At 27.7% G+C, this 20395-nt stretch overlaps 1 protein-coding gene across 1 annotated transcript in view; it reads left to right on the top strand.

Moving 5' to 3' along the window:
• The window catches only part of Nsun2 (tRNA (cytosine(34)-C(5))-methyltransferase Nsun2), a 53741-nt gene that overhangs the window by 16000 nt on the left and 17346 nt on the right, over positions 1 to 20395 (top strand). The window contains exons 3-10 of the mRNA XM_067274570.1: positions 807 to 884; positions 1014 to 1108; positions 1380 to 1484; positions 7220 to 7325; positions 9906 to 9977; positions 10065 to 10146; positions 11161 to 11297; positions 16305 to 16360. Of these exons, the coding sequence (XP_067130671.1) occupies positions 807 to 884; positions 1014 to 1108; positions 1380 to 1484; positions 7220 to 7325; positions 9906 to 9977; positions 10065 to 10146; positions 11161 to 11297; positions 16305 to 16360 (731 nt within the window). The remainder of the gene's footprint in view (positions 1 to 806; positions 885 to 1013; positions 1109 to 1379; positions 1485 to 7219; positions 7326 to 9905; positions 9978 to 10064; positions 10147 to 11160; positions 11298 to 16304; positions 16361 to 20395) is intronic.

Raw genomic sequence — 20395 nt, 5'->3', positions numbered from 1 at the left:
GATTAATCTTTGTATTTAGTAAAGTTTGTTTAAACATTTTTAGATAAGTGATATTAATTAAACTTTTTTTAAATCTGTAAGTAAGCAATCATTTGTAAAATGGCAAATGAAATACAGCAATATCTTGGTACTCTAACAATTCAGTATTCGAACACAAATTCTGGAAAAAAGTCGCTTGATACTCAACTGAACAAATGCGACCCACTAGAACAAATTTTCGATTAATAACATATTTTTATTTCATCATCTATAAAAATTTTCTATGATAAAAATAAAAAATGTGAAAATGCTGCTGATACTTCTGATCAAGATCAACAAAAAAGCTGAGATGATGACAATACTTTGTAAAAAGAAAATGCCCTTGATTAACAAAAATTAATATTAATGCATAATACAGTACTTTTAATTGTGATGTCAATTAATTATTGATTGAAAATAAATTATTGATTGCTTTAATAAATGTATTTCTCTTAGCAATGAAAAAGAATAGTATACTTTTGCTAACTTCTGGAAAGTAACCCCATGTTTTGCATTAGTCCTTTGTTTCGTATAGCATGGATTTGCATGATACAGCACTTCTGTGAAACGTAACTACTGTATTATACCAGGGATACTTGTATTTGGAATTCAGTAATGTTGTAATTGATCTGTGTTCATTACAACTTTAGTTATTATAGTATTAATTTTAAATTTATTATGGAGGATGATATTAACTATTATTTATTTTGTTCATTAATTTATGTAGTTTATTTTTATAAATGATAAACTATATTGAACAGTTTAAAATTTATATACAATTAATGTAGGGACATGTAGCAGGAAAAAGACCAGTGGGTTATAGTGACATTATTAAAGAAAATGCGTCATTTGAACGTTATTATAAGGTAAAGTAATTGTGGATCACTTAATTCAAGACGATTCAACTTATTTTAAGAAATATATAAAAGTATCAAACATTTAATTTTTTTAAAAGAATTTAAATAATGAATTTGAAAATTTTTATTAAATTTTAGGAACAACATATTGTACCTGAAGAGGAATGGGAAATGTTTATGGCTGCACTTAGGGACAATCTGCCAACTGCTTTTAGAATTACAGGATATCGAGGGTAGATCCAAAAATAAGTGATTAAACCATTGAAATCATTTGAAATCAATTTATAAAAAGTTATTAGCTACTGCATCTGATGTGATATGTGTTATTTTATATTTTAAGTTATATGATAATATATATCAGTCAAATTAATTCATTATAAATAAAAAAAATTTTCAATGATTTCATTTGATTTGATCACTTGATTAAATTGATGTTTTGTAATAGTTGAAAACAGTATATTATTTATATGCTAAAACAATAAATTGTGTATTTATTTTTTATAGTCAAGCCAATGCACTTTTAAAAGTTATTCAAGGCCAATATTTTCAAGACCTTCTCAATGTGAATGTAGAAGAAGAAGAATATACCAAACCATATTGTTTACCATGGTGAGAAATAATTCATTAAATATATGTGTTTAAAATTTTTATTAGCAATTCATCTATTTTGTGTCCCTTCATTTGTGATTAAATATCTCACTGCTTAAAATGCCAGGGAAGTGGATTGGAAGAAGCTAAGTTACATTATTAGAAAAGTTGGAAGGAGATGAAAATTTTTTATAAAGAGTGTACTGAAAAAATTTAAATATGTGAAAAGATCCTGGATTTCAATGAACAAAAAAGATAATTCAATTCAAAATTTATTCGTAATAAGGCGATAGCTTGTTACAAAGGATGTTTTTAACAACAATCGCTTGTTATTAATGTTAAAAAATACACCAGCAACACAAGTCAAACCAAGCATTATATTCCACATTTAGTTACCAATTATAATTATTTTAATAACATTAATTTAAAGTCATTTCAACCTATACTGCAACTGGTAACTTTCTTCATACACATGGTTCTATAACATACAATACCATTAATTTATATTACTTGTGTATTCAATGAATTTGTTACATTAAAAATTTGTGGGCATATTTATATAGTCTATAAATTATGTCTATCTTGGCTGTATGGAATATTTCATACATTGCTCTTTCATTAGTGCACCTTGTTAACATATGCAAGTCAAAATTGTGTGCTAGTTCCTTTGCATCTTTACAGCCACAAAACATGTGAAATTTTGAAATTATTTTTTGGCACCTTGGGCAAATACTCTTTGAAAACTCAATAAATTTGTTATTAATTAATATTAATTCTTTGTTTATTCTGAGTTGTATGAAAAATCTTTTAACATTAAAAGCCAGGTTAGTTAACATGTAGTTATTAATAAATGGATACTCAAGAATTATGTTATACTAATCAGTTTTCTCTCTTGCGAATATGTCTTCTATGTCTTGTGATAAAGAGATTTCGAGCACATTTTGTATCAACATTTGGAAATGTTGTTCACTTATTTCAGGTAAATCTAGGAATATTTTAATAGAATATCCAAAGCGCTTTAAAATTTGTGCAATTTGTGACACCCAGTTTTTGCTTTGTACTTTAATCAAAGATTTTCGATACAATTGGTATAATAATACAGTTGAAAGATTTCGAGCGTCTTTTATTTTAAATAAAAATTTCATGTATCTCCTTATCAAAGTAGCACTCAATTTAAACCTGCTTAATTCCAGTCTTAACACGCTACCTGGTGTGTTGTAATCCAACAAAAAAACTTGCGTATAAACCTATTTTGGATAACTTCTAATTTTTGAAAGTTCGTAAGGCTCCAAATTGGGGCCGCAAAGCCAATGGAATTCATTATTATAGAGTTAAACAGCCGGAAATGAACCTGGATGTTCTTTATCTTTACCCAAAATTCGTCTTAATTAACAGCAATAAACCACCCACTGGACGACCCTTTCCACACTTCCTCTGAGCTCTGCTGAACAACACCGTGTTTTCACGTTTAAACACCTCCTCGTCTTCTTTATTTAGATTAACAATCCAGGTTTCCGTGAAGCCACATATCGTTTGAGATTTTATATACTCTTTTACTGACTTTCTATGCATTTTCCCCCGGAGACCTTGTATATTCCAAAAACTAATAAATAAGTTGTCTCTAACGTTATTAGTATATCTTATAAATGCAAAATTATTATTGCTAACATCATTGACTCTATCATCCAGACTTATGATAGAGTTTTGAACCAACTGTAAATTGTTTCCAATTGAATCAGAATTAGATGTATTACACCATATTTCCCCTTCCTTTTCTAACTCTGCAGTCAAACATCTCTTAAAAAATGATTTAATTGGATGATCTTATTTGAGGCAATATCGTACGTATATACTAAGTTATCTTTTATGTAATAATCATCTCGTACTATTATTTTTTTCCCGTTTAACTTTTCTAGTTTAATTCTGGCCTGTAAATGTTTTTTCCTTATCCTCGATCTCCTACATAAATCGGCAGTAAAAATTATTTTTTTCACATTCTCACCAACTAAATTCGGTTTCGTTCTCCAAAATTCTTTAAGAATTAAATTCCTTATATTTACAGACTCTAGGATTACTTTAACAATAGGTTTATTATCACTACTATTTAATTTAATTAATCCTTCTATTTCAACATTTTTTAATTCTAGTTCATTATTAATAAAAGAATTTATTTCTTGTAAATAATCTAGTGTTGCGAATGGATAATTTATAATAATTATGTTCTTTTTAGTCTTTTCATTTGCTAATTTGTCAAACTCAAATTCAAACATACCTTTAAGATGGTCATTAATTTTCGATTTTTTATCCAATTCTTGTAACTTATATCTAATTTCCGTCAATTCCTCTTTATAACACTTATTTTCTTCTTTCAATATATTTACCTCAGATTTAATCGATTGAATCTCGATATTTAACCGACAAAAATTATCCTGGATTAGCTCGTAAATAGATTGCAATGTATATGGAGATTTAACTGCAGTTTGTAATTCCGGTTCATTTACTGGTTCAAAATAATCATGAATTGTTGGTTCTTTCGTTAATACAGACGGTTGTTTACTCTCTTCTTCTATTTGGTGGTAATCTATACTTAAAATTTCTACTTGTTGGTTTTCTTTCTTCTCGTCCTTGGAGCTTTTCTTCCGAGGTCTCCCACGCCCCTTCTTTTGCATATCCTGATGACTTATTTGCTGTGGGGAACGGGGGAGTGGACCTGGATTGGGCTCAACTCCAGCAATTATTAACAACATTATAATCAAATTCAGGGATAAACCATTCGCCAATTTCTCTATTTTACCGTCGAACATATTCCTCTTTCTTTGACACAATTGTATTTTAGTATACTAAGTATCAGCTACTTTCAAAAGTTCACTCTCACACCAGACGAGCAACTCACATCCCCCGTCCCAAAAAAGATAATGAGATTTTGCCAATGGCATGGAAATGACTGATTGAAAAACAAAGATTCGTTTAGTTAAAAGAATTTTTGTTATCCTAACTTTTAGTAATGGAGGTCAGTTGTAGTTAGAAGAAAGTTTATTTAAGTATGCTTGCATTTTGTATTTTGTGATTATACTGGAGATTTTCAAGTTTTGAAAAGGGTATAATTTAAAGTTTCTAATTACTAGAATTTTAAAGAAATTTCCAGTGCACATTTTGAGGTTGTCTGTCTTAATTGTTTGAAAATGCAAGTTTAGAAATTTTGATTTTAAATCTATATATATAAAAACGAATGTATGCCTGTCTGTCTGTTGTCTGTGTGTTTGTCCATGCATTACCACACCATTTATCCAATTGCCATGAAACTTCGGGAAGTTGTTTAATACACTCCCGCAAAGGTTTCTGGCATATGTGAAGACCACCATTTTCCCCCTTTCAAAAATATATTTATATATGGATTAAGGCTTTTATGTCCAACAGATGGCGCTAACTTCCGACGACCTAAGTTTGCTTTTCTGTGGATGCTGTGAGAATGGACTAAAGCAGATCATTTTCTATCTATCTATATAAATAAAATATAACATTTGTTTGTTCCTACCGATTCCTTTGAAATTTGGACACAACGTTGCATTTGAATATGCATGTGTTTTTATATAATATACATGTCGAAATTCCCCCTACTGGGGGAGATGGACAGGATTAAGGCTTACCGTGAAGAACTCTGCTTCTATTACACTATTTTACATGCAGTTTTTTGCATTTTTAATTGTGTTTTAATACGTTACGTCAACAGAGTATATACTAAAAAGGGATTTTTCGATATTCCCCAGCGAGGAGAGGGACAGGATTAAGGCTTACTGTGACGAACTTGGCTTTTATTATACTATTTTAGATTCATTTTTGATTGCGTTTTAATAGGGTACGTCAAGAGAATGTACACTAAGAAGGGATTTTTTGAAATTCCCCCACGGGAGAAGTGTTATACATTTATAATAGATACATTTTGAGCCACAACAATGCTGGCCGGGTCAGCTAGTATGTTATAAAATGTATAAAAGTGTATTTTTCAATTTTGTTTTAGCTTTGCAGTTTAACTTTTAGAATTTAAGTTCTAGAGCTGGAAAATACTAGAATTATGATACTTTACATTTCATCCATAAGACATAAGACACAACAATTTGAGATTATTACATCTCATTGTCAGCTTACATCTTTATGATAATGACATTAAATATTGAACATAAAAACATAGAACAAAATAACAGTTATTCTATTGTTTAATTTTAATGATGATGTTAAGTTTGGGTCTGATGATATGTAATAGTTTAAAAACCATTTTATTAAATAATAAACTGACTTTTTAAAACTTGATAGCATTTTGTCTTATGGATGATATGAATGTGGAGTCACTTTACAACAGAGAAATTTAAATTTTATCCAAAGAAACTAGTTTTATTTGTTTTGAGCTCTGAAGGAAGAGTGTAAAATTCTGATATTTCAAACCTCAAAATTATTATTATTGTATCCTTGTTTTGTCTATATAAGGTCTGATTCTGTTGTTCTAGTCCTGAGATCCAACCTTTGAAATTAATAATTATAATAATTTAATATTAAATTATTGTAATTATTAATTTTGATAAGAGATGGCACCTAATGTCTACCTCTAATACCAAATTACTTAATATCTAAATAGCAAAAAAATAGCCTGATTAATTACAATGATTGGTTTAGTATTAATATATTGGGCTTCGGGATGTTTATATATACAGTAATACCCTGAACTTACGCGATAGGTGGGACCGAGCGATAACCGCGTAAGTCGAATTCGTGTAAGTTGGGGTATAATTTCTCATATAAATACATACAAATTATTTTTAATTGGGGTCGGAGACTAAAGAAAACAATAATTTAGAAAAAAATGTTTAATAAAATCTTAGATAATACATATGTATAACAAATTATATTATTAAAATCGTAAACTGAAGTTATTTTGATATAGAAGGCTTTATAAAATCTAACAAATTCATCTGACGGCTCAAAGATTTTGTTTTCTTTTGCAAAATTTCCTCGTAGCATGCTAATAATTTTTTTATTTCTCGTTTTGTGGAAGAAGTGTGCTCTTCATTGGAGTCTATATTTTCTAAAATTTATAACCCGTTTTCAATTGAACTAGCTTTATCGGAGGTCCTCAGGTGATGTGACGGTCTGATGACCAATCAGCGGATACACATTCAAACTCCAACGGTCGCTTCCTCAACTGTCTTTTTGTAACAGCAACCATTATCATTTTTAAAAAACGCGGGAATCATGTTTATGCATGATTCTACCCCGACAAACATAAAATAAATTGTAGATATGCATCGATTCTGCGCGACACATCCAAACATGTAATCTGAACAATAATGTGAGGGGAGTGAGTAATCAAGAGTTGTGTGGCGCTCAAACAAAAAGTGAATTGACAAGATTTGAAAATCATGTAACTCCGGGTTCGCATAAGTTGAGGTATTACTGTATATATCATTCAATTCAAGTTATAATATATACTATAACTTAAATGAAAAATAAATTCACACTGATAATTTATACTAATCTTATGTTTTCTGTTGTTAGAAATCTGAGGATTATTATATATACTAATTGAAAATGTTATTGTTTGCTGAAATTAATTTGCTTTGCAATTGATAACAATTGCATCTCCAGTATTAGCTATTGGAGTAAATAATTATATAAGTAAAAATATATGTTATTTATTTATATATTATACATTTTACATTTAATAATTTTTATGATATACTTATTTGGTCTTAACATTGTTTCAGGTATCCAGATAATTTGGCTTGGCAGTTAAAACTTTCTAGAGTTATTATTAGAAAATCGGAGGAATTTTCACGTCTTCACAACTTTCTGGTGTCTGAAACTGAAAGCGTATGTATAAATTTTATTATTTCCTATAAATAAATATATATAGCATTATCAATGTCATGAAAACAGGACTCTACTTTATTAACTGTAATGCTTCTGTTAATTATCAAAATAGTCAAGTTATTAAGTATTTTATTTCATATTTTATCTGTTTCTTATTACTTAACATTGAAATGTGGTTTATTCTTTATGTATGTATCAATTCTGATATATTTATTATTACTATTTTCATATTTTCTTTACAAAGATATGTTTCTACAATAAAAATTAATTACCGGCGCACTGAAATTTTATCATACAGTTTCAAAATCAATAAATACTCACTGAATTTATGAATCAAGTGTTGAAATGAATAATGTATAAATGAAATTTTGGAGTTTTGTTAAATGATTATATAAAGAAGAATAAAGTATATATATAAAATTAAGAAATTTGAAGAAAATTTGAGAATGTTGAGAACATTATAATGTTACATATGATCATAGTGGAACCATAGCATAGTAAATAGAATGGAACTTCATGATTCCATGAACTCTTAACTGTAAATGCAGATCTGCACTGAAGTTTAAATATATACTACTTAAAGAGAAATGAAGGAGATTTGTTTTGTAAGACAATATTTTTTCTTTTATGAATTTTATGAAATTAACAATTTTCTTAATTACAAATTATTTGTAAAAATTGGTGGATGTTGTCCGGACTGTGGCATCTGAGTAGTTATGATAACAAATTTTGCATGGAAAGTTTGACTTGTAACTGGAAGACTGTAGGATAATTCCTAGGGTACTCCAGTTACAATTCAAATCTCCCATGCAAGATCGCCTACTCAAATCATTTTAAAATATTTTTAAAATTGTAATTGATATCCAGAATTAAATGTAAAATATGACAATATTATTTTTTCTCATTTCTGTGAAATTTTTTTATGTTCATAATTTCATAAAATTATAAAATTGACATGAACCAATAATGTTTTCAATTCAGCTTAATAGATCTTTAGTGCTGGAGATGGTTTTACAGTAGAGCGTCGATAAGTGGAACCAATTGGGGACTGGGGTCCTTCCAGTTAATGATTTGTTCCAGTTTCCGACTTTGTACGAAAAAATACATTAACCTGTCCAATGTTCAAATTTTTCTCCGTTGCGTATCGCTTCCTGTTGAATTTTTCTCCGTTGCGTGTCGCTTCGTGTTGAATTTTTGTCGATTTTAAGCCTAACGAAAATTTTTATAATAATCATCGAGGCTATTGTATCGTTAAAAATTATTTCTGCATTTTGTACAAACAAAATAAATATATTAAAGAATATAAAAAAACATGAAAATTATACTTTAGAAGTAAATTTAGTATCAAAAACATTTGATTCAGCACGACACAGTCCGACTGAAAATCGTTCCAATTTCCGGCCATTCCACTTACCGACGTTCCACTTATCGACGCTCTACTGTATTTATTTGTTTGTTTCTTCAGTTCTTTTTGTTTTTACAGTAATTTATTAAAATCAGCTATTAGCCTGTATTTCTTTTATGCTTCAGAATTTGAATTCACAAAGTTGTTTTGATAATACACTTTATACACAACTAATAATATAATGTCATTTTGTTGACAGCATCTGAATGACATTTGCAATAGTAGTCAAATAATTGTTTTTACTTGACTCAGCAAAACAACTGTTTACTTGATCTGTTCAATAAAGAAATTTCATCCAAATATAATTTTTTTTTTAAATTGAAAATATTTAGAAAATTATGGAAAATATATTTTTTGTAGTGTCTTATATAATTAAGAAAAATTTATAATGAATCTTATAAATATTTATTTTTCTAATAAATATAATTATTTGAAATTAATTTAAGAATTTATTTTAAAATTCTTAAATATCAAATAATATACCAAAAATATAAGCTCTATTAAAATAAAGGCTTTATAACTAAACAGTGATTAATGTAATACACTCAAACCTGTTTATGTGCGGTCTTTTTTTGTGCGGTATATGAATTTCAATCAAATTGGTATACCGCACAAAAATTTGCACAAAACAAATCGCACAAATAAAAAAGCACACAAAAAAAGACTGCACAAAAACAGGTTTGAGTGTAGTGATAGTGTTATTAATCATGTTTAATACATGAACTTGTGAATAATTAAATTTGCATTTCTTTTATTAAATAAAAATTTTAAGACTAGTATACTAATCTTTCATGTCTTAAAGGATATAAAGTCTAAAAATAATAATTTTATGTATTTACAAGAATAAGTTACTGATATGAAATTACTAAATTTTATTTACTGCATATACAGCTGTAAAAATATCAGAATATAATTTTTTTTTAAGTTAAAACTTTACTTTCTTAAATATCCTAGCACAGTTATATGGTATTAATAATTATAAACATTTGTATGTATATATGTGTGCGTGTGTGTATTTGTGTGTGTGTGTGTGTGTGTAAAATTTGCTTGCTAGAATCATATTTACTAAATATTTTTATATATTCTCAATAGATTTATACAATTTTATTTCTCATAAACAGTATAAAAAAAAAATATGTTTATTTAAAATTTTGTTTAAAATTATATATTTTTAGGGTAATATTAGTAGGCAAGAAACAGTTAGTATGATTCCTCCTTTACTTCTTGACATTAAACCATATCATAAGGTAATTATTATTATTCATTAGTAATATATATGCGTGTGTATAAATTTAATCTATTTGAAAAATTAACTATTGTTTCAATTATTTTAGATTTTAGATATGTGTGCTGCTCCTGGTTCAAAAACAGCTCAAGTTATTGAGATGCTGCATAAAGAAGAGGGAATGATTCCAGGTAATATTTTTTACTAAGTACAGTATTTTCCATGAAGTTTTTGAAACAATAAATAAATTTTTATTACTTTTTACTTATACAAAAAATGAAAATGTTTGCTTTTTTGAGTATAGAAATGTATTTATGGAAATTTTAATTTATAAATAAATATTCAAAATTTAAATTTATTATAATAGTAAATGGCGCCTAATGAAAAACTTTGTAATACAAAGTATTTATTAATAATTAGTGCATATTATAGTGATTTTATAATTTTTTCCCTATTGCATTGAGCTAAAATAAAGAAAAAGTTACTCTTTAGTTAGTGTGTAGTGCTAATTTTCAGACTTATGTGTAAAAAGTGCTGTTCTACGTTTTCTGCTTTTAAAGATGAAACAATAATTCTATAAGATAAACAGAAATTCATAATTTATTATATTAGATATGTTTTTAGATATCCTTGTTCAATATTTCAGTTTCAATAGTAATTTGTTTTCCAGGCAAATAGCTGCAATTAGGCTAGTGAATTGAAAATTTATAATCTGTTATAGGTTCCTATATCTTTGTTTTGTTGTTTTGATTTTTATTCCTTGTTGAAATAAATAAAATACCATAGTTCCTTAAATACTAGATGTACATTTTTTACAAAGAATTTTATTTTAAAGTTAGAATCTGTATGATGATTGAATTTAGTGAAAGGAGTTTTTTCAGTTTTCTTTGTTTCATGCTGTTATATATGAAACTATAAGTAACAACTTCACAGAGTAATCTAGCTATATTATAAATCAGTAGTAAATTATGATTCAAATGATTGTTCATACAGTAATTAAGATCATATTTTGTTTTTCTATTGTTGTTTATTTTATATTCATATTAGTTAGAAATTAAGGATATTTAATTAATCTTATCATCAGTATATATATTATTCATCTGTCTCTAGGCATTCATTTCTTTAAATATAAAAAATTGATTTATTAAATTAAGCATTAAAAACTGTTTATAATTTAATTCCTGTTACTTTCATTTCTATTTTAGATGGTGTTGTTGTTGCAAATGATGTTGACAATAAACGTTGTTATATGTTAGTTCATCAAGCCAAACGTCTCCATAGTCCTTGTTTTATTATAACAAATCATGATGCTTCACAGATGCCTAATATAAAAATAAATAAGGTAAATTATATTTCAATACAATTATTATATAATAGATTTCATATAATAAGCAATATTTTGTCTGTAAAATATATATATATTGTGTAGTTGTCATATTTATAATTTTAGTTATATAGTATTCTGTTTGATAATTAAACTAAAAAATTTATTAAAATTGTCCAAAAATAAAATAATTTATAAAGTAATCTAGATTCGAATGCAAGGTGTCCAAAAACTTACTGTTCAGTGAGAAATTTATAATGACATTAAAGTTATATGTGCTGTACGGTATTGTATACAAGACCTGTAAGTTGTATGCAATACCATATGGTCAATTGGCCAACTGATACTGAATAAGAACTTGAAGGTCTTGTACAACCCAAATGAGAAGTGAATAATATTCATTTCTTCTAATGAGTAATGCATGGAAAGTTAAGATTAGTTTCCTTTTGACAGTATCCAAACTAAAAGTGACTTCAAATAAATCAAGTTCATAGATTTAGTACCTACAGTATGGAAAATTAGAGAGAACTATCATTCAATCTTCAATAGTAGAAGAATCATTAAATTAATGTAACATATTGTAATTCTGTCACAGATGAAACTGGATTCATTTGAATTTATTTATTTAAATTTTATTTCACAAATTTTAACAAAATTTATTCTTACAAAAATAAACCTGTTACAAATATATGATTGCATGTCAGGAGCTAATGTATGTAAAACTATATTGAACTTCTTTTAATTGCTCACAACTAAAAGAGATATTGAGTATGTTATCAGAAAAATTCAAAATTATAAAAAATAAAATATATAAATTCAATAATAAAACCAATGGGATTGGTATACTTCATAAAAAATTTTAAAAGGATTATCCTTAGCTTTAAAACAAGTAAAACTACTTTCTTAATCCGACTTCAAGGAAAACACTACAAGTTCAGACAGACGAACTAACAATGAAAGAAAGACCTCAGTATTTCGTTATTACCAGTTTTATTTCATCAATATCACAATTTGAGTATTCCAAATGCATTTCGCTCGATGACGGAGCCTCCTCAGTGGAACAACAGTACGAAAAACCATGTAATATAAAAAAGACTATTAATTATAAATCTTATTGCCCCATAGACACCAAAAGGAATGTATTTGTTATGGAATTAAGAAAGATCCTAAATAGAACAACCCTACAAGAAGATATGGACTTAGAGATAAAACAACTTTTTAAAAAATTTATGTTAAATGACTACCCCAGGAATATCCTTCGTAAGTGGTATAACTCACATTTAAACCATAGATTTAATGTAAAAAACGAGGTAAAAAATACTTTTTATATAAAATTTCCTTATATGTTTAAATTATATGAAAAATATAAACCAATTTTTAAAGAATTTTCTGTATGTATAGTGGCATGTCAAAAAAACAAGATGCACGGTATGATTAATTTTGTGAATAATGGAGAAAAAACGGCACCAAAGGACCAACTGGGAATCGCAGGAGTGGTTTATAAGTTAGTTTGTACCTGTCCAGTACCAAATTTTTACATTGGAGAAACAGGATGAAGACTTGGCCTAAGAATGAAAGAACACAAAGCGGCAATTTGACTAAAGAGAAAAGAGTCAGCAGTATTTTTGCATTGTAGCGAATTTAATTGTAACATAAATATTAATAATGTTAAAATATTATATAGAAAAGAAAGTTGTACTGAAAGAAAAATAATAGAACATTTTTGTATTATCAAACATGCAAATACGATGAATTTGAATACCGGCATAGCCGTTGATGCATGCTGGGATGGATTTGCTTGACATAAAAGGAATGTAAAGATTGACAATTTGATTGTTCCACTGATGAGGCTCCGTCATCGAGTGAAATGCATTTGGAATATGCGAATTGTGATATTGATGAAATAAAACTGGTAATAACGAAATACTGAGGTCTTTCTTTCTGTGAGGTTTGCCGAACGACTGCGTTAGTCAGAATGTCGCGCGGTCACGATCCACGTGTGGGAGTGAAAGAAACTCTCAAGAGACAGGTTTTCATTCGTAACCCGTTTATATAACAAAAGGTGCTTACAACTACGATACACTTTTATCAGCGGCGGCGTTCGAGTCTTCTGGGCCTTCTCTCGGAATCGAAAGTCCACAAGAAAAGTCCTCCGATGTTTCGCAGGAGTATGATGGTCTCAGGGCGCACTGTTCAGCTTCTCGAGGGAAAGTTCCGGACGCAGGGACGATTCAAATTACTGGTGACAAATCCAAGGGAGTGGGTGACCTTCCAAAAGAGATGTAATCCAACTGCCGAAGATCACGGGAAAAAAATCCCGTCGTACAATCGCGAGACAAAGCTCTAAGAGCCAAGAACCGAGAGAACTAATAACCGAGAACGTCACATCCCTTTTTCTCAGGGTTTTTATAACTTTCTTTTGAGTCCCAGATCGAACATTCCGATAGGTCGATGTCGATTTGCCTCCGCTCTCTAATTGGTCCCCCCCTCGTTACGCATTGTAACGAGATCGGAACCCCGGTCGTCGGATGAGTCAACATCGACTGACAATTCGATTCCTACCGAAGATGTTCGATCTAAGTACTCAAATTCATCTATTGTTTCAACCTGAGAAGAATAACTTTCTCAGAAATTTCTACAGACATGTCCTTTTATGGACATGTAATATTCACTTTTCGTTTAACTATTTTTTTTTCTTGTCTGACGGTTTCTTTTTACAATGTTAATTTATAATAACAACAATTATTATTATTTGCTTCTATACAAAAATTACAAAAAAAAATTTTCTTATTTGCACAAATAGTAGGCCCACTTCCGAAGCTTCACATTTCATTGTTAGTTCGTTCGTCTGAACTTGTAGTGTTTTCCTCGAAGTTGGATTAAGAAAGTAGTTTTACTTGTTTTAAAGCTAAGGATAATCCTTTTAAATTTTTTTAAAAAATAAAATATTTTTAGGTGCTATTAGGGTAACAATTAGATCCTTGATATCTTAATTTAAATAAATTACACCTTTATCAATCCAGCAAAATTTAATAAAATAATAACTTTTTCAATCGTTTTTAACGATCTTCCTCAGTTACAAAAAAATAGAACATTAAATATAGAACATAAAATGTGTTCGGAATAAATATAAAAATTAATGGAAAATGCCCAAGCAGACAAAATATATATAAATAAACAAAATAAATAGCGAAGGAAAAAATATAAGATATAACAACAAAACCAGCATTGTCCGTTAATAAAATTAATTAATGTAAAAGGATCTCCACGCAATAGACAATGCGTTTGCATCTCTATGATTTATACAACCAGTTGCCATGTGCGTCTTGTAGATTTTCAGTCTCTCAAGATGTTTGACTGTTTGCCTTTCGTCGTCATTTTTATAATTGCTGCTTGATCCCATTGGACATCAACATCCTGCTGTCTTGTGTATGATGCCAGCGCAGTGTTGTCAAGGTTATTACTGATTGTATATTTGTGCTCCTTGAGCCTTTGTTTTAAACTGTGCATCGTTGCACCCACATAAGCAAGCTTGGAATTGAAACATTGGTCATGTAAAAGCTCCGAATATATACCTGTTGTTGAATTTCGATCCTCTTTCTTTTATCATTTCTTAAAAGTTTGAAAACAGTGGGATTACGTCGGTATACAATGTGAAAATTATTAGACCTGGCAGTACATCTATGTATCTTGTTTAAAAATGGGATGTAAGTAAGCACTATTCTTTTTGTACTGTCCACCATGGGAGAATGCTGTGCTGTGGATTGGAAGGATGTAATAAGACCCTCTATCTCCTCCCTGTGGTTTTTGTGTTATTGGGCTATCTTAAGAATGTACTCCAGCTCTCGTATCATGTCGTACAAGCTTGTGCAATGTGTATAAGCATGTTTAATCCATGCCCAGAAAGATGTGCTTGGGATCGACAGATTGGCATGGGATGATAATGGGCTGAAAGCAGATACCAATGTTAACTTCCTGGACATTTCCATCACATGCAAGTCAAGGGGAGATCTGGACCAACATATATACTGTAAACCCTACTTTTAGCCCATTTTCAAATAGGCAAGCTTTAGTTAGTATTCCCACTATGCAATGCTTTTTATTACTTGTATTTTATGTACTTATCTATACTTATATTTCACTTAGGACGTAAAAATGACTACCAATTTATTTACTTTTAACTTTCATAATAATGAAAATGGGTCATAATTATTTTACTTTTTATTAAAGCTTTTTCAGACCACCTGACATTGTCCACACACCCTAAATTAATTTTAATTTGCCACGGACCCCATCAGCGATTCTAAGGACCCTCAGGTGTTCATAGGAACCACTTTGGGAAACATTGAGTTTGACTGACTTAGGAATGTTAATTCATCATTTGATAGTTGTCTTTATATTTTTTGACAGTTTGGATTGTAAATGGAACATCTGTATTTCAGATACTTTATGAATTTTATATCCAGTTTCTAAATTCAAAATTTTACTATTTTTAGAATAAAACTACATTGACCTGATTGATTCACTCACTGACATGAAGTACTTGAGTAGAAGCAGACTTCTCATACAAAAATGAAATAGTGCATTCAAAAGAGGACACTGATTAACATTAAACAAGAAAATCTGAAATTTCAAAAAGTCAGATATTTTAGACTTATAAGACTACAGATTGTCATGATGTGTCTTTCAACAATTAACTTAAGCATTACTTACCTATTTTTAATATTTTATTATTCATTTGCTCAGCATTATTTTCACTTTGTATTACTATAAATTTTTCTTTATTAGATTTTTAAAATATTATTTACAATTATTTAATATAAATATAACTAATAATAATTTTTTAATTATTATAAATTGCAACACATCTGAGTATGTTACGAAGCAACATAAAATGTCAGAGTTTGACCCTGAAAATGGTCAGGGACAGACAGTTAATATCATTATATGATTATTTTAACAAATTGAAAAATTTTAATTATATAAAATTTTTTATAACTGATTTTTTAATTTTATATGTTTCAGAACGGTATAGAAACATTCTTAAAGTATGATAGAATTTTATGTGATGTACCTTGCAGGTAAACTTCTACACTATCTATTATTTGTTAATATATTTAATGATAATTTAAAAATTTTTCATTCAAGTTTAATGTTAATTTTAAATATGGGCTTTTATTAAATTAATTTTGTTAAATTGAATAATATTAAAGGAAACTTAAATTTTATACCTAAATAAAAAACAAATTTCAATCGATATTTGTAGATAATATTCAAACCTAAATACATTAAATAGAAAAATATACTAATTAAAATAAAGTATAAAATTTGTTAAATAAATTTTAAATAATTGTATTATAAATTTAAATGTCAACATCATAAGAATTGATAAATAATTTTTTTAAATTACTTAAAACAGAAACCTTCTTTTGATATTTTTTTTCATGATGTAATGCAATTTATTTTATTTAAAGATCATTCAGATTTTTAAATTTGTCAATTACTCTGTATGTATTTAATCTCTAGTTATTCAAACTATTGATTTTATTAGATGTTTATCCCTATCTTTTTCTATTCCTTTGGTTAAAATTGTTGTAATAGAGGTCTCTTTCTTGTTATACTATTACGTTTTTCTTTTGAGAAATTGGTATTTTAATATAATATACAGCATATTCTAATAAAATTTTTTACTGGTACTAATAAAACTTAAATACTGGTAACCCCCTTTTACCCAACTACTTACATAATTTTTGTAGTAGGCTTCAAAATTATTGTACGGCTGTTTTTAGCCAAAACAACTGTGACCACCAAATTTGCAGTAATTTTTTCAAAAAAAAAAAAGAATTAAGATTAATGTTTTCCTACAGTAAGTTACCTTAAAACTGTAAAACTAATACACAGTAAACAATTGTTTTAATAGACACTCATGTTTTAGAAAAATGTTTAAGTGAAGCGAGTTTCTATTAGAGAGAATACAATATAGTATGTAAAATTCTTTTATTTCTGGAATATCTTGAAATGCAGGTTAACTAAAGGCAAATGTACAAAAATTTAATCACTACTTGTAATTCAGTTTGTTTGTTTTTTTTTACCTATATTCTATTCAATTTTCTTAAAAATAGCATTGATTCCAATGTTACCTACAAGTTATTGATACCTGTCAAAACTTCCTAATAAATAGTAAAATATTTTTTTATATTTCATTTTATATTATAATGCTTTTATTATAAATGAAGAAATGCTAGAAAGACTAAGTATTAAATTAATTTTGTTCGGTTAAAAAACAAAAATTATTTGGATCGAAAAAATTATGAAAAGCAATTAATGGGTACTTCGAAGTAAGGTTGAAATTTAGATAAGTAGTATAAAATTAAAAAGTGGAAATAATTTTTAAAGCTGAAATAACAACAGTGTCAAATATGAAATCAATTAAGTTTTGGAAAATTGTGGTAATCTATTACACGTGATAATTTCTTAAATTATACTGTATTTCTTCTATGTTTTGGTTCGTTTTTTTTTTTTTTTTTTGCTATTACATATATTGTAAAGTTCAATTTTAACCAAAAGAATAGAAAAAGGTAGGGGTGAATTTCTAATAGAATCAATAGTTTGAATAACTAGAGATTAAATATATGCAGAGTAATTGACAAAGTCAAAACTACTTTTATCATTAAAATACTTGATGGTAAAAGTAATATTATTATTATAATTTTTTTCATATATAGATTTTCTAGTCATTATTATTATTAATTATTATTACTATTATTATTGTTATTTATTTATTTATTTTTGTTTCTTGAATAAAATCTTTTCAAAGAAAGTGGTTTAGTTATGTTGAATTCATAAATTTGATATTACATCTTTAACTCTGTTTCAAAAATAAGTTATCTGTATACTTGTTATTGACATATTCTAATAAGTATCTTAACTAAAACATATGATGATTGTAGAAGAAGTATTAAACTGAATTAAAGTCAAAATTAACAAAAATTCAAGTGTTTTAATTTACAAATGAATGCTATTGAATTTTACTTTAGCATTGTCTAGGAATTTTAAGCATTGGCAGAATAAAAACTGAATATATATTTATGTACTTATGAATTAAACATTTTTTCCCTAAAAATAATGATGATTTGTTGATTGAAAGAATGTTTATTTTTTATTGTAACATAGCTACATTTGAAATCTACTAATTAGTAAGATAGACATTTTATCCTCTGAGTTTGGTAATTCATAATAACCTAACTTCCTGGCTAAAACACATACCTATCAAATTAAAAATGTCTGATTTTTATTTTCAGGAACTCTCTCTATTACTTGGTATATAAAGTTGCTAAGTATGATTCCACAGGGATTCATACTTAACCTTTTTATTTATAACATACATAAACAATTCTCTTTCTTTATAAATATCTATATTGATGATATAAAGATAGTCAATTCTAATTCTACCATACTTTAATCTGATATTAATAGTTTAAATAACTATCTAAAACTCTTAACCTACTGATTAATAAAAAAATAAATCTAAAATTATACCTTTTAGCTTGGTGAAATATCTGATAACATCCACATTCAAATTGATAATTAACCTATGCATTTTGTTTCATTTGTTCATGAGTTAGGCATTACCTTTGACTCTAAGAGTAACTTTAGCAAACTTATTAATGATCTAGTTCAGGGCTGTCCAACTGGCGGCCCGCGGGACGTATACGGCCCACCAAATTATTTTTACGGCCCGCGAGTACATTTTACTATGAATAAATTTGTTACTAAATTATTATTATTAATATTAAAATTATTTTACTATGTGAAAATTACGGCCACAATGTTCTCATTAATATATTACGAATATTTTAAAGTTTTCTTTTTAGTATAAATAAAATATTTCTTTAATTAACATAAACTGACTTTTCATTTATCAACCTTCTTGGCCCCTGAAATGTTTGGTGAAGAAAATATGGCCCGCGGGCTATGATAAGTTGAACAGCGCTGATCTAGTTAAAAAATTGCTTTTCATCATGGAATGCCATAAAGAAATCTTCAGTTCATGCATAACAAGAATACTCTTCATGCCTTATTTCTTGTAAATTATCAGTCTCTCACAGACTATACTGAAACTCTGGATATCTGCTGTGCCTTCTGACCTGAAAATCCTCAATGACACTATTTCCCAAGTTTACATACATCTGAACAAAATGGTCCAATTACCCTCCATAAACTTTCCAGACATTGCTTGTTGCCCCTTAGGATCTCTTAATTTATTCATATGCATTAATTATTTTGACCAACTTTAATGCATAATTTTATCAACAGTCAGTTCTTGCTCCACTACATTAACTTTAGAATTTTCTTTTTTTTATACTTGACAGTCCATTTCTATTTATACCTCATTGCTGTCTTAATACTACTATTTAATTGTTAAATTGGCAGCAATTTTTGTTCCATGCAACAATATCTATAATTTACTGTAAAATAAAAATTGCTATTGATTTTCAGTATCTAATTGGTTGTTTCTCACAGAACATAAGTATACATAGAAAATTAGTACTGTGTTATATATGTAAAATTAGTGTATAACACTTATTACCAATGAATTTATGCAATGTCTCGCATAAAAGTACTTGAATTTTTATTTTTCAAGAATTTATAAAATTTAGTAGAATTATCTTTTAACTTTGCTATTTTCAATATTTTTGAGATGTGAAAAATAGTTTTGAAACTGATATTTCTTATATCTAATATAATAATGAGCAATAATATGCATATTTTTCTTATCTACTCTTTAATAAAATTCAAATGAAGAGAAATAATTAAATTCCAGAGAGCATTTATCAAAATATTTTTGAGATTTTATACTTCTCGTTCTTAATCAATTTAGGAACTCAGACATTTTAATAAGAATATTATAAGTGCAGTAGTATATCATGATCTTTATTATTATTTTACTTGTTTCTTATAAATTAAAAACAGTGTTCAAAATTTCAGAGGATGGATTCAAATTTTAATGCTTTTCTTTTTCTAATTTGATGTATTTTTACAATGTTGTATTTTAGAATTTGCTATACATAAAAAAGACGAGAAACGGTAAATTTTAAAGCTTTTTTAATCTTATC

This window comes from Centruroides vittatus, unplaced genomic scaffold (assembly GCF_030686945.1).
Source record: "Centruroides vittatus isolate TY-2023 unplaced genomic scaffold, ASM3068694v2 contig_549, whole genome shotgun sequence".
NCBI classification, from domain to species: Eukaryota; Metazoa; Arthropoda; class Arachnida; order Scorpiones; family Buthidae; genus Centruroides; species Centruroides vittatus.
The sequence above is the reverse complement of the archived record's forward strand: the minus strand, read 5'-3'. Positions and strand labels throughout refer to the sequence as shown.